The sequence below is a fragment of the Carcharodon carcharias genome, chromosome 1, assembly GCF_017639515.1.
Source record: "Carcharodon carcharias isolate sCarCar2 chromosome 1, sCarCar2.pri, whole genome shotgun sequence".
Classification (NCBI taxonomy): domain Eukaryota; kingdom Metazoa; phylum Chordata; class Chondrichthyes; order Lamniformes; family Lamnidae; genus Carcharodon; species Carcharodon carcharias.
In genome coordinates this window covers 16,529,515-16,544,446 of record NC_054467.1, presented here as the reverse complement: position 1 = coordinate 16,544,446, position 14,932 = coordinate 16,529,515, and the positions used below count along the sequence as shown (strand labels likewise).

At 44.2% G+C, this 14,932-nt stretch overlaps 1 protein-coding gene across 3 annotated transcripts in view; it reads right to left on the bottom strand.

The window, feature by feature from the left end:
• nrg1 (neuregulin 1) overlaps nt 1–14,932 on the bottom strand; it is a 197,012-nt gene that overhangs the window by 157,542 nt on the left and 24,538 nt on the right. For all 3 annotated transcript variants that reach the window (XM_041195597.1, XM_041195587.1, XM_041195604.1), the window contains exon 2: nt 6,038–6,218. In XM_041195597.1, coding sequence (XP_041051531.1) covers nt 6,038–6,218 — 181 coding nt within the window. The remainder of the gene's footprint in view (nt 1–6,037; nt 6,219–14,932) is intronic.

The window sequence follows — 14,932 nt, the reverse complement described above, 5'->3', positions numbered from 1 at the left end:
CATGAAATATTAATAAAATTCTTTTTGTGAATCATTTATAAATTCATGTGTGTTGGGTACTTTCAGTCAACAAAATGGATGAGTCTAGGAAAATACGTTCTCGAAACTTTTGGGGACTGGAAAGGGGAGGGGGCAGGATCTCACTGACATTATATCTTTGCCGCTTAATGTTTTACACTAAGCTCGGAGCGAAATTTGTTTCCAAGGCTTCTTGCAAGGGCTCTGCACATGCTGTTCACCACCAGGTGTTGGAAGCCTTTGAGTTCCATATTTCAATGTGATCCGTGGCCATGTTACAGTCGGTTGCCTATCTGACAGTGAGCACATCATCCTTCAAAACACAGCATCAATGGGCCGCTGTATACAGTGTCTCTCATCATGGTACTCCCACCCTAATCCACATCAGGTCCACCCAAACCGTTCAACAAACTCAACAGGATGGATACTTATAAAGATGGTGTGTGCCTGACTGTGAAACTATCAAGCTAGTCAACCATTCGAAGGCTCTCCCAATTTTCCCATCCGTGGGAATAATGGGCAGCTGAATGGATATTGCCCGCTTTATACTATCACCCAAAAACATAATGATTGTGCGTGCCTTTTTGGAGAGAAGGGAAACTTAAAGCAGCAACAAATTACTGTCACACTGAGTCAACTGTGTGGGAATTGGAGTGTATATCTCAGCTAAGACAGCCACTCTCCTTAGGTGGTGCAGAACAAGACTGCAAATCTGTAATCAGAGACAAATGTTTAACTGGCAAAGATAAAAGAGGAAAGTACTTTCCTTTAACAATACCTTCTCCACTGAGTGTCCAAAAGAGCGCAAGACCTGCAATATTGCAGCTTACTTGGAGTCCAATAGAGCACAGTCCCCATCATAAATGTTAGGTGTTGTATCATATTTAAATGATCCAAACACGCATGGCACTCAAACCCACGGCATGTTGATTCAGAAGTGACATTCTCTTACTTTCCACTCCAGAGACTTGAGCACATAATCCAGTTTTAATATTCCAGCACAGCACTGAGGTAGTGCTGCACTGCCAGAGGTACCATCTTTCAGGTGAGATATTAAACTAAGGTTGAGTGTGTCCTCCCATAAAAGATGTCATGGTATGATTCAAAGAAGAGTAGAAGAGTTCTCACAGATCAGCCGGTCAATGCTTATCCCGCATTGTAGATTGTCTGGGTTTTGGAAATGCAATGCTGTACTGCCTAACTGGCTTGCCATAGTCATGTGACTCTGCTATGAGGTACTCTGGTTCTGGGCTGGGGGAAGACGTCATAAGATCAGTTCAATAAAGGCCTCTCACAAATGCACACTAAAGAAGGCTGCTGTCCTCAAACTTGAAACATAGACCATTAAAACAGACTATCGGGACATAAGCACCTTGAAGGAACTTGCTGTGCACAACTTGGCTGCCATATTTCCGACATTTCAGCAGTGACTACACTTCACTTTACATTGGCTGTAAGTCACTTTGGCAAGTCCTGAGGTCATGAGAAACATTATACAAATACAAGTCTCTTATTTTTTTAAGAGAATAAAAAATACCCTCTTGAAATCAACCATAAGTACAATTTTTAAAATTATTTTTACTTTGTTCACTGTTTGACTAAGTTCAAACCACAGGCACCAAGTTTTATCCCTAATGTGTTTGCTGTGTTAGCTAATCTCAGCCAAAGGTGAAAGGGGTGCTACAATTCACTTCAGTGTCTGTGGGCTGAAGGAGGGAAACACCAGTCTGTGTTATCATTCCAAGTCACCAGAATATCTAATGACATATGTGTGCTTGTCGACAGAATAAAATGGGTCTTCTCTGCGATGCTCCCTTGGTCAAATATCCTACTGACAGTTACTGTTCCATCACTCATGGAGAAAAGCTATTTGAGTGATTATGAGAGGCACATTAAACCAGAAGACTTCAGGGCTGGAAATTGGAACAATTTAAAAGGATAATTGAACTCAGATTTATTAATTGACTTTAGCCATAGAATCATAGAATGGTTACAGTACAGAAGGAGGCCATTCGGCTCATCGTGCCCATGTTGGCTCTCAATGAGCTACTCAGCTAATCCCAATCTCCTATCCTTTCACAGTAGCCCTGCATACTTCTCCCTCTTTAGATAATTATCTAATTCCTTTTTGAAAGCCACAAATTAATCAGTCTCCACCACACTCTCAGGCAACGCATTCCAGCTCCAACTATTTGTTGCATAAAAACATTTTTCCTCATGTTGCCTTTGGTTCTTTTGCCAATCGCCTTAAATTGATGTCCTCTGATTCTCAACCCTTTCACCAATGGCAACAGTTTCTCCTTATCCCCTTATCTATCAAATCTCCTCTCAACCTGCTTTTAGCTAAAGACAAGAGCCCCAGCTTAGGCAATCTATCCTTGTAACCGAAGTCTCTACCATTCTCTACAGATTCATTTAGCCTCTCAACCTGTTAAACTGAGAAATGTCTCATAGCTACCCCTCCCCCCATTGCTCCAACAAAGATGACATCAGCATTCGCTGTTCAAAAAAGCACATTCCAAAATCAATAACAAGGCAGATTTTTTTTAAAAATGCATGTTAATATTAATGACTTTTTATAAGGCAGTTAATGTTCCTGTAGTACAATGTAAGGGAACAAAACAGCGATTGGTACTGCCAGTCCTGCATTGCAAATCAATAGTCCTTTAGTTTTATCATGCACCATCTTCAAATAGAAAAGATAATGGAACTGCAACACTGCATTATTACAGAAAGTTCTCTTTTATGAACACATATTAGTTGGCCCTTTGCGAGCTTAAAACAGAAACTTAATCTTGGAGGTCAGATAACAAACAATGAAGCTTTAGTCCCTTTGTTGATAGTTTCACAGCTCAACTTCAAAATGGATTCTTCATTCATTTTCTTTTGTTCGTTGACATCCCCATCTCTGCCCATGCCTTAACTTTCCTGCTGTTGAAATCCTCGTCCAGCTGTTACCTCCATACTTGACTATTCCACCGCAGTCCTAGCTTGAGTTCATCCAAAATTCAGCTGTCCATATCCTAACCCATCACCTTGTACTTTCAGACCTCAGCTCCCAGTCACCAATACCTCCATTTTGAAATTCTCTTCCTCACGTTTAAATTCTTTTCTGGTCTCATCCCTTCCAAGTCCGACATTCCTCCAATTTTGGTTTCTGTGCATCCCCCACTCTCTCATGGCTGCACCATTGGTAGGTGTGCCTTCAGCCATCTAGGCCCTAAGTTCTGGAGTTCCCTCCCTGGACCTCCCTGCCTCTCTATCTCTTTTTAAGACCATTCGCAAAGTCTACCTTTCTGACGAAGCTTTTAGTTACCCCTAATGCAGTTGTTGTGGGGTATGAGAGATTGGAGGGCTTTGTAAATGAGGGTTTGAAATCAATTTGCTGGGGTGGAGAGTTGGTGGAGGTTGACTGCCTACTTCCACACCGAAACATTGTCTACATCCATCCTTGACTCATCACTTCTAAAACACTCATCCAGACCATTGCCACCTGGGAGTCAGTCTCCACTTGACTCAAACTCCAACCTATCCATGACTCAGCCAACTGCCACTCACTAACGCCCCAGCTTGCCCACTTTTGAAGGCTAAGTGGTAAAGGTGGAGCCCTCAAAGGAAAATAAATGAGGCAGATTGAAATGGGATCCAGAGATGAGGAAGGTAAAGTGAACCTAACTTACCCAGTAGGAATCTGGCAGAATCAAATCGGCCGCTTCTTTACAGCTCGCCCAATTTTGAGGTAAAATCCAACAAATGTAAAATTGACACCAAAGCCTCGGTTTACCTTCGGGCTTAAGTTAATATCGCCATCAACAATAATTCAAAGAAAGAAACACTGGGCAGTCCACCTTTTGGCTAAACAGCACAATAAACAATGTGTTTCTAAAGCTCTGCTTTATACTGCAGGATAGTTTAGAGGGATTTATAGAGCATAAAGCAAGCCATTTATAGTGGTTAGACAGAAGGGAATACTTCAGGGAACATTCAGAAAAGCTGCATTTATGAATCTAGCCCCAGTAACTACATGAAGTGAAGCTTGGAGCACAATGAGGTTCAATTTTAAATCACCACTTATCTCTTTCTTGAACTCAGAGAGAGAGAAAGAAAGAGAGAGGAAAGAGTGAGAGAGAGTGGAGAGAGTGAGAGAGAGAGAGAGTGGAGAGGGAGAGAATGGAGAGAGAGAGAGTGGAGAGAGAGAGAAAGAGTGGCGAGAGAGAGATAGAGAGAGTGGTGAGAGAGAGAGAGTAGAGAGAGAGAGAGTGACGAGAGAGAGAGTGGCGAGAGAGAGAGAGTGGCGAGAGAGAGAGAGTGGCATGAGAGAGTGGCGAGAGAGAGAGAGTGGCGAGAGAGAGAGACTGGCGAGAGAGAGTGGCGAGAGAGTATATATACCCTATATGTAGAGACTGAGAGAGTGAGCACGAGAGAGAGAGTGAGGGAGCAAGACAGTGGCCTGAGATAATGGGAAAGCATTCAGGCTCCTAAATTCTACCAAACAGGAGCCACTTGGAGGTGAAGCAGGTAAAATTATGTTTCAGAACTGCTACTCATTTAGAAGAGCATGCTATTCTTAAAAGTTACCACCCAAAGTTGCAAGAGACACATTCAGCCCCCAAATTGTGAAAGAAACAATAATTTAAGCCTATGTAATGCCATAATTTCCCAGTAGCACAAGCTACCAGCAAACAAAAAGACATCTGGAAGTGTCAAACAGGCTATCTCTTTTAAAGGGCCAGTGTCCTCCAAGATTTGGTTAGAGTTTGCGGATGTGAACTGCAAGGAGGATGGTGTGGAACTTCAAGAGGACATAGATAATGCAGGAAGAGGAAGACTTGGGTGTATACGTGCATGGGTCATTGAAGATGGCAGGACAGGTGGAGAGAGCAATTAATAAATCATATAGTATCCTGGGCTTTATTAATAGGGGCATAGAGAACAAGAGCAAGGAGGTTAAACTGAATTTGTATAAAACATTCGTTAGACCTCAGCTGGAGTATTGTATACAGTTCTGGGCACCACATTGTAGGAAGGATGTGAACACATTGGAGAGAGTGCAGAAGAAGTTTACAAGAATCCCTGGTTCCAGGGATGAGAAACTTCAGCTATGAAGATAGATTGGAGAGGTTGGGACTGTTCTGCTGGAGAGAAGGCGGCTGAGAGGAGATTTGATAGAGATGTTCAAAATCATGAGGGGGCTGGACAGAGTAGAAAGGGAGCTATTCCCGCTCGTAAAAGGATCAAGAACGAGAGGGCACAGATTTAAAGTGATTTGCAAAAGAAGCAAATATGAGGTGAGAAAAAACTGTTTTCACACGAGTGGTTTGGGTCTGGAATGCACTGTCTGGAAGTTTGGTGGAGGCAGGTTCAATCGAGGCATTCAAGAGGGCATTAGGTGATTATTTGAATAGAAACAATGTGCAAGGGTACGGGGTAAAGGCAGGGCAATGGCACTAGGTCATAATCCTCACTTGAAGAGCCAGTGCAGACACGATGGGCCGAAAGGCCTCCTTCTGCGCCGTTAAAATTCTGTGATTCTGAGAGTTGAGTAACACGACATTTTTGCTGCGACAGTGCCACACAAGTGACATCTTATTTGTTCTTGAGATGTGGACAACACCAGCAGGGGTCACCAGCTATCGAGAGTGGGACTGGATGCGTTGAACAGGGTTTCATCAGCAAAGGATATTAGTGAGGAGTTGGATTTTCACTTCAAACCTGTGGCCTTCAAGGTGCTAGCCCACAAATTACCACAATTATTTAACTCAATTATGCAACCTGGCATTATGGGGCAACCTGGCATTTACAACCTCCAGGTTACTAATCCAGGATCATAAGCACTCTACTTACTGTACCCATGAGATGGAAAATACCACAGGGCATATTTATAGTCAAATAAGGAAAGATTGGTCAAATAACAAATAAGATGAAGACACTGCCCCTTTTATCAAGGGATACGTCTGATGAAATTACTGCTGAGCCAGCTATAATTCCAGAAAGATACCAAATTCCGAATTGGACATACCTTTTCCTTTTCTTAATCCTGATTTCTTTGGATTTTTTATTAACGATCAGCTCTTTGCCATCCTTATACCATTTGAAGGTGGGCTGTGGATAGCCTGAAATGGCTTCACATCTCAATACGAGCTTCTTCCCCTCGTTCACCACCACATCACTCTTCAGTGGTTTTATCTTTGGAGCTGAAGCTGTGCGGTAAAAGGAGAAAGGGCGACCAGTTAATCAGCTGTTTCCCAAGAGTGAAGTAACATGACTATTCACAGGCGCAGCTGGAAGCCATTCCGTCCCTCAATCATTACTTTAAACTGGCTGGAATAATACAAGGCCCATCTACGACAGTATAATGCTATTACCCATAGGGGTGGACTTTCAACTGGATGTGCAGTCATAAACCCGGCATTGCGAACTGTCCACCCATTTCAGAAAATGCCGAATTTTCATCTCCATGGATTTTGAAGCAGAGCAGCGGCTTCTGGAATTGCAACTCATCCCGGGGTGGGGGGAGTGGTTGGCAGCTCAAAACTGCCTGTTTTAAACCAGATCTTCCTGGGTGCGTAAAATCCCATCACCCCTTTCACACTACCTCCCACATGAACTTCACTCGCTGAAGTCAAAATTTAAGGAGAAACACCGTGAACCAAAATGATATCAAAGAGGTGAAACCAGCAGAACGACGGAGGCTGATGCTGTCTTAAGGTGTTACAATTAAGATAGTTTCCCAGAACTTCTGACAATGTTACAAATTGAAGCCTATTTCTTTGTTCACCTTTAATGCTACGTTGAACAAACCAGACATTGCCTGTCACATGGAGCCACACCACCCCTCCCCCCCCAATTAATGGCACGACCCTCTGGAAGAAATCACTAATTTACTAGAACTGAGCAAGAAAGAGACGTTTGCGAAAACGTAATAATTAATTATGATACAGTAATATTGTGATTTGGTAATTACGATACTATTATGATAAGATGATCCCACTTGTGGCAGAGACCAAAACGAGAGGCCATAAATATAAATTAGTCACAAATAAATCCAACAGGAATTCAGGAGAAACTTCTTTGTCAAGAGAGTGGTTAGAATATGGCACCTGCTACCATAAGGCATAGTTGAGGTGGATATAATAGAAGCAATTAAGGGGAAGGTAGGTAAACACACGAGGTAGAAAGGAATAGAAGGATATACTGATAAAGTTAGGTGAAGAGGGATCGAGGGAAGCTCGTATAGAGCATTAACACTGAATGTTTCTGTGCTGAATGTTCTCTGTAATTCTACATAAATCTGCAGGTCTTTTAGAATTCAAATGTGCATTCAGAAGTAAAATCCAGATGGGAAGATTTTATTCTGAACATTGTATTAAAGATCAATACAAAAGCACTTATCGTTTGGGAGAAAGCTGACAGAGATCACACTGATTTGAATTCCTATGAAGTCAATATTTGGAGCCTTTCAATAGCCAATGCACAACTTTCATTAATTGCTTTAATTACAAAGACACCTGGAAGCCAATTATATGCATCGTCCTCATTATAGTCGTCACTAGCCCAGCTGCCTTGAGCTCCCGCAACATCTGCACAATAATAACCCATACACTCCTCATTAACAAACAGTTCAAATGTACGGCACTGAAGTGTTGTGCTCATTTAAATTCAATTATCTTCAAAATGTTCAAATAAAAGCTTTTCTTTTTAGAATAAAAACAAATATCTTGGAAGGCGTTCAAAATGGCTGAAGCACAACAGCATCATTTCGGTATTCAGGGCGAATTAGCAATGAGGGCTCTGAAATTACACAGTGGGATATCAATGCACAAACCCTTAATCTGTTCAAATGCGATTCCTCTCTCCCTCTGCTAGTTTCTCAGAGGGATTGACACACTTTTGTTTCGATTTGAAAGTTCTCCATGTGTCCAAGTCCCTCCGTAGCCTCGCCCTGCTCCATCTCCAAAACCTTCCCCAGTGCTACAACGCCCCCAGATCTCTACGTTCCTCCAATTCTGGCCTCTAGCATATCCCAATCCTATTGCACCAGTGGCTGGTCCTTCACCTGCCTTGGCTCTAAGCTCTGGAATTCCCTCCTAAACCTCCCTGCCTCTTTCTCTCTCCTTTTTTAAGACCCTCCTTCTCAACCAAGCCTGTTCCAATATCGCCTTATGGCTTGGTGTCAAATTTTCTCTAAAGATTTTAAGTTGCTTTTCAGGAGAAGCCCTCTTGTCAATACCTTTCCTCCTTTCCCCTTCCCCAGGCATCATTGCACATGTCAAGTAGGAAAGCATCCCACAGTACGAAGGGTATAAGGCCTATCGATACAGCCTCTATTTTGCCTCTGTTACTGTGTGGAAGCATCTGACCTTGACCCACTGCTGTTCTGTGACAGAGACTTGAGCACACAATCCAAGCCGAAAATTCAGCACAATACTGAGGGAGTGCTGCAAAATTACAGATGCTATCTTTCAGATGGACTCATTCCAACAAAAGGACAGTGTGATTTTTAAAGTGTTTCATTTAGTGAAGTACCATTTCTTCATTCTCTTGAAGCAGAAATTAAAGCAACATAAATTATATGGTAACACAATTGTTTCAATCATTTCAAAGTGATAGCTCTCTTGCCCTGACTCAGGCGGTTGTGGGTTCAAGGCCCACTCAGAGATTTGAGCATATATTCTTGGCTGGCATAGCAGTGCCGTGTTGAGAGATTGTAGTGCTGTAGGACATACTGCTTTTCAGCTGCGATGTTAAATCAAGGCCCCCCCACCACCCCTTTGCACCACCCACTGCAAAAGATCCAATGGTACTATTTGAAGGAGAGCAACGGAGCTTTCCCTGGTGCCCTGGTTAAACATTTAACCCTTAACCAATATCACTAATGCAGGTTGCTTGGCCATTATCACATGGGGAACTTGCTGTGTGACCGTTCTGAGCAACCAAATGAACAAATTAACCAAATTGAACCAACTTAACAAAATGAGATAAGGGGGAAAAACAAAATCTCAAAGGAAACTCGGGTGAGTCTTTAAGTCGTTTAATTCATTAAAAACAACTTGAGCAGGGATCTCCTGCTCCCACACCTGCTGAGAGCAATGATCAGGGAATTGCTTGGCTCTCCATAAAACAAAAATCAGCAAATGGGGGTAAGGGGTGGGAAGCTCCATGATAGACGCTTCTGTTTGTGTAATGTTCCACACTAGGACCACAGGGCCAAAGATCTCCCATTCAATTTCCTTCTTTGAAAAAGTTACAATGGGGTGAAATTCAACGTTGGCAGAGTTTGGGGAACTCAAGACTGGCTTAGCAATCGGCCACCTGTTTCACACACACCACTCGAGATTCCTTCCCACTGAAGTCCAATCAACTGTGTACAGTTTTAGTCCTTTACCAAGGGAAGGATAGACTGAGAGGGATGCAATTAAGATTCACAACATTGATTCCTTGGATATCATAAAGAGTGATTGAGGAGAATGACCCTATGTTCTCTGAAATTTAGAAGAATGAGGGGTGGAGGGATTTTAGAGGGAGGTGTGAGGATGGCTCATCCTACCCCCACACCACCCCTTCCCCAACCCCCTCCACACTCACCTGGTTACAAAGCCAGTGTGGAGCTGACCCACTCCATGCCAGCCTGCCCTGCAGCCATCATGCGCTGCGGGTGGGATTAACAAGGCCAGTGTGGGACATCCATCCCTTACTGAGCAGGAAGTCCTGCCTTCTGGAGCAGCCGGCCAATCCAATCAGTCCTGGCAGCGTTCGTGGCTGCGACTGGGATTGCATTAAGAGGAGAAAGTAGACCCTCTGCATCCCTGAAGCCTGTAAGTTTGGGGTCTCGGGGGCTGGGAGAGTTTTGGCTGGTCAGGGAAGGGAGTGGGGGGGGCATGGGGGCAGGGGCTGGGTTTAAGACTGGGGGCCTTCGGAAGAAGAGGGGGATTCAGTCTTAGGAGAGGCCGCTCCCCTGATCTGCAAAGGGCAGCCCCCAAAGATCGAGCTCCCCCCGCCCCTTCCTTCCAGCCTTTGAAGAAGGTAGGGGAAAAATCGTGCTTCCCGCTTCTGCCATTTTATGCCATCCTGCAAATGTTTTGTGGCACAGACCAGTATATTATCAGGGACCGTTGGCTTGGTAACAAGACTAATTGACCCTTGATTCCCTATCCAATTACGCCGGGCAGGCTGCCGATTTCGGCTCCCGCCCAGACCCCCTATTATGGAAATGAGCTCGAAGGGGAATGGGTGGGAAGGTAGGTACCCACCTTATTATATGTGCTCCCCCCCTGCCCCACCCTAACTGTTGGAAACGTGTCCAGCAGGGCTATGTAAAATGCAGCCCGTAACCTTATTGAATCGTACGGTATTCTTAAGAGGGTGGATTCTGAGAGGCTGTTTGCTTTGAATGGGGAGTTTAAAATTAGGCGTAATGCGGTGGACTTTAAATCCCAAAAATTGGGAAGTTGAAATCCAGTGAGATTTTAAAGTTTTGAAAATCTGAACCCAATCCAATTCCAACCCACCCAATTCCAGATTTAGCAAAGGCAGGTTGGCCATTTAAAATATTTTAATGAGGTAGGCCACGGCTGATTTAAAAACAAAAAAACTGGGGATGCTGGAAATCCAAAACAAAAACAGAATTACCTGGAAAAACTCAGCAGGTCTGGCAGCATCAGCAGAGAATGAATCTTCTCCGCCGATGCTGCCAGACCTGCTGAGTTTTTCCAGGTAATTCTGTTTTTGTCATGGCTGAATTAACCTGTTTTGCAGGTTTAACCCCAGCCAGGTAGGTTTTCCAGACCTTGGGAAACCCAGCAGCACAAGGGAGGCAAAGACAGCTTGGGACTTTACAGCACTGATTTTGGGCCAAGAGGAAAAGGGAAGCTTCCCCTAAACCCCAGCCCTCCCCAAGCTTAACTTCTTCCCTTGGAGCACACCCCACCAAGGGATCAGACATCGTCCCAAGGGGTCAGGGATTTAACCACCCCCCCTCCCCCCAACCACACACCCCACACACCCATCACCAGCCGGTGTTGTGGCCTACTCCATCCTGCCCCCTGCAAGTCAAGCCTGTCAATCAGGCCAACATTTGGGCAGAGCTTTGCTAAAAAAAAAAGTACATACACTATGGAATTCTAACTCCATGGCATGCAGCAACTCGATCAAACCTCTGCCCGCCACCCGCCCTCTCTCCCCCTCTACTCCCCCAACTCACCAACCCAGTCAATATATCAGGGCCATAGACTCAGAATATTTGGGATTTAGGACTAGGATAAGGGGAAATTCCTTCACTCAGTGGGTTATGAATCTTTTAAATTCCAACTATCCCAGAGCCACAAGTACATTCAAGACTGAGAATGATAGACTTTTCCGTATTAGGGGCATCGAGGAATATGGAGAAAGGGTGGGAAAGTGCAGTTGAAGGAGTAGGTCACCTTATTGAATGGCAGAGCTGGCCAAAGGGCTATATGGCCAACTCCTGCTCCTGCACCTCAAGTGCTTTCAACAAGCCCTCTGCTTGTTGCTGAGAGAGTCACAACTCTAGATGGCTGAGCTCACTGGTGAGCAGCAATGAATACGTTTGCAAAGGCCACGAATCACCAGATGAATTAGATGTGTAAAGTTAATGTGAGAGAGGAAACCGTGTTGAACTCATGGGCTGTATTTGTATGCACACAATGATATGCAACATGATCAATGGAAATTAGCAAAAATTATTGTCTGGGCAAAGGGTCACTTATGAAATTGCAATAGCTTGTCAAGTGGCAAATGGTACATTAACATTCAGTTCCAATGTTTCAGAATTTCAAATGAGAATTAAATTATAATTAAAAGAACTGCACCAGGCATAATTAAGCAAATTTCTACCCCATTCTTAGTGTAAGCAAGAGGTTTACTATCAGTGTAAACAAGGAGAGGGTCCCACATTGGGCATTGAAAGATTCTGATTCTTGGCAGCTCAAGCTGGTCCATTATGACTTCTGCCATACCTCACAGTGATCGCTGCTATAAATCTGCCCACAGTCAATCACAAGTGAAGAGCACTGCAACAAGAAAGCTGTTTTGCAGTACTTCAAGTGTTATTCTTGGTTCAGTTGCTAGCATTCTAGCTCCGAGTTAAAAGGTCACAACGTCAGGACTTGACGAGCACATAATCCAGGCTAAAATAAAAAAGATAAAAACAAAAAACTGCGGATGCTGGAAATCCAAAACAAAAACAGAAACAGAAATACCTGGAGAAACTCAACACGTCTGGCAGCATCTGGAGAGGAGTACAGTTGACGTTTCGAGTCCTCATGACCCTTCAACAGAACTAAGTAAAATTAGGAAAGGGGTGAAATATAAGCTGGTTTAAGTGGGGGGCGGGGGGGGGGGGGTGGTGGTTTGTTGGGACAAGCAGCCAGTGAAAGGAGGAGATAACCAAAAGCTGTCACAGACAAAAGAACAAAGAGGTGTTGAAGGTGGTGATATTATCTCAAGGAATGTGCTAATTAAGAGTGTAAGACAGGACAGATAAGGTATAGATAGCTCTAGTGGGGATGGGGGAATACTAAAAGGTAGAGATAAATAATGGTGGAAATACATTTAAAATTAGTGGAAATAGGGGGGAAAAGAAAAATCTATATAAGTAATTGGAAAAAACAAAAAGGAGGGGGAAGAAATGGGAAGGGGGTGGGGATGGAGGAGAGAGTTCAATATCTAAAATTGTTGAACTCAATATTCAGTCCGGAAGACTGTAAAGTGCCTAGTCGGAAGATGAGGTGCTGTTCCTCCAGTTTGTGTTGAGCTTCACTGGAACAATGCAGCAAGCCAAGGACAGACATGTGGGCATGAGAGCAGGGTGGAGTGTTAAAATGGCAAGCGACAGGGAGGTCTGGGTCATTCTTGCGGACAGACCGAAGGTGTTCTGCAAAGCGGTCGCCCAGTCTGCGTTTGGTCTCTCCAATGTAATGGAAACCGCTTTGGGAGCAGCGAATGCAGTAGACTAAGTTGGGGGAAATGCAAGTGAAATGCTGCTTCACTTGAAAGGAGTGTTTGGGCCCTTGGACAGTGAGGAGAGAGGAAGTGAAGGGGCAGGTGTTGCATCTTCTGCGTTTGCATGGGGAGGTGCCGTGGGAGGAGGAGTAAAGGGTGATGGAGGAGTGGACCAGGGTGTCATGGAGGGAATGATCCCTATGGAATGCCACAAGGGGGGGTGAAGGGAAGATGCATTTGGTGGTGGCATCATGCTGGAGTTGGCGGAAATGGCGGAGGATGAACATTTGAATGCAGAGGCTGGTGGGGTGATAAGTGAGGACAAGGGGGACCCTGTCATGTTTCTGGGAGGGAGGAGAAGGCGTGAGGACAGATGCGCGGGAGATGGGCCGGACACGGTTGAGGGCCCTGTCAACGACCGTGGGTGGAAAACCTCGGTTAAGGAAGAAGGAGGACATGTCAGAGGAACTGTTTTTGAAAATTGCATCATCAGAACAGATGCGACGGAGGTGAAGGAACTGAGAGAATGGGATGGAGTCCTTACAGGAAGTGGGGTGTGAGGAGCTGTAGTCGAGGTAGCTGTGGGAGTCGGTAGGCTTGTAATGGATATTGGTGAACAGTCTATCACCAGAAATTGAGAGAGAGAGGTCAAGGAAGGGAAGGGAAGTGTCAGAGATGGACCATGTGAAAATGATGGAGGGGTGGAGATTGGAAGCAAAATTAATAAATTTTGTCACCACCATCAACACCTCTTTGTTCTTTTGTCTGTGACAGCTTTTGGTTATCTCCTCCTATCACTGGCTGCTTGATCCAACAAACCACACCCCACCCCCCACCCTTAAACCAGCTTATATTTCACCCCTTTCCTAATTTTACTTAGTTCTGTTGAAGGGTCATGAGGACTCGAAACGTTAACTGTGTTCCTCTCCGCCGATGCTGCCAGACCTGCTGAGTTTTTCCAGGTATTTCTGTTTCTGTTTTTGTTTTACATAATCCAGGCTGATGTTTCAGGGCAGTACAGTGCTGCACTGTCAGATGTTCCTTCATTCAGATGCAACATCAAAATTAAAGTCTCATCTACCTGCTTAAAGATCCCACAGCACTACTCAAACAGGGGCAGGGAGGATTTTCCCCAGTTGTCATGTCCAACAGTTATCCTTCAACCAACTCCAGCAAAAGCAGATTAACTGGTCATTTATTTCACTGCTTTCATGCTGTGTGTAAGTTGGCTGCCACACTTACACCGCAACAGTGACTACACTTCAAAAGTTGGCTGTGAGGTGTCCCGAGGATGTGAAAAATGCTATATAAATGCAAGCTATTTCATTGTAAAGATAATGGGGATATTTATAGAACACCCGACAGGACGGTGCTGTGCTGATGGCAAGGGGGAATGATGGGACAAATGGCAAACCTCCTCCGTAATATTCTTCAGGATTGGTTTACCTCAGCTTGCAACTCACTGCACAACGTCTAACTCCTGTGTGCTACCTGTACCTACAGGAAAGTTACAGCTGGATCACTGATCTTCACTGGGCCTGGAAGATCCGTGTCCCTGGGCACAGACTCAGGGCACTCTGTCCTACTGGGCACAAACAATTCACATGGATTCTGGTCCCCAGCACAGACCCTTTGATAATTGCGAATAAAAACCCAAATAAGTAACCAAAAGATATCCATTACAAAACAAAGATGAACTGTTTAACACGGATATGGTTATTTATGCTGATTACTCAGAAGGATCTTCAAGGTTAACCGGTCTTGCAAGACACTTTATACTGGTTACAAAAAGAGGTCATACGACAGTATGGTTCTCAATATCACAATATCAGTGTTTTGTCAACTGTGTTTACTGTCAAATACCTCTCCACACAGCTTGTACTTCAGCAGATGAGTTGAGAGTGCCAAGAATGCTTGAAAGTTCCTCACTTTTCCTTTCGGAAGTAGACCAAAA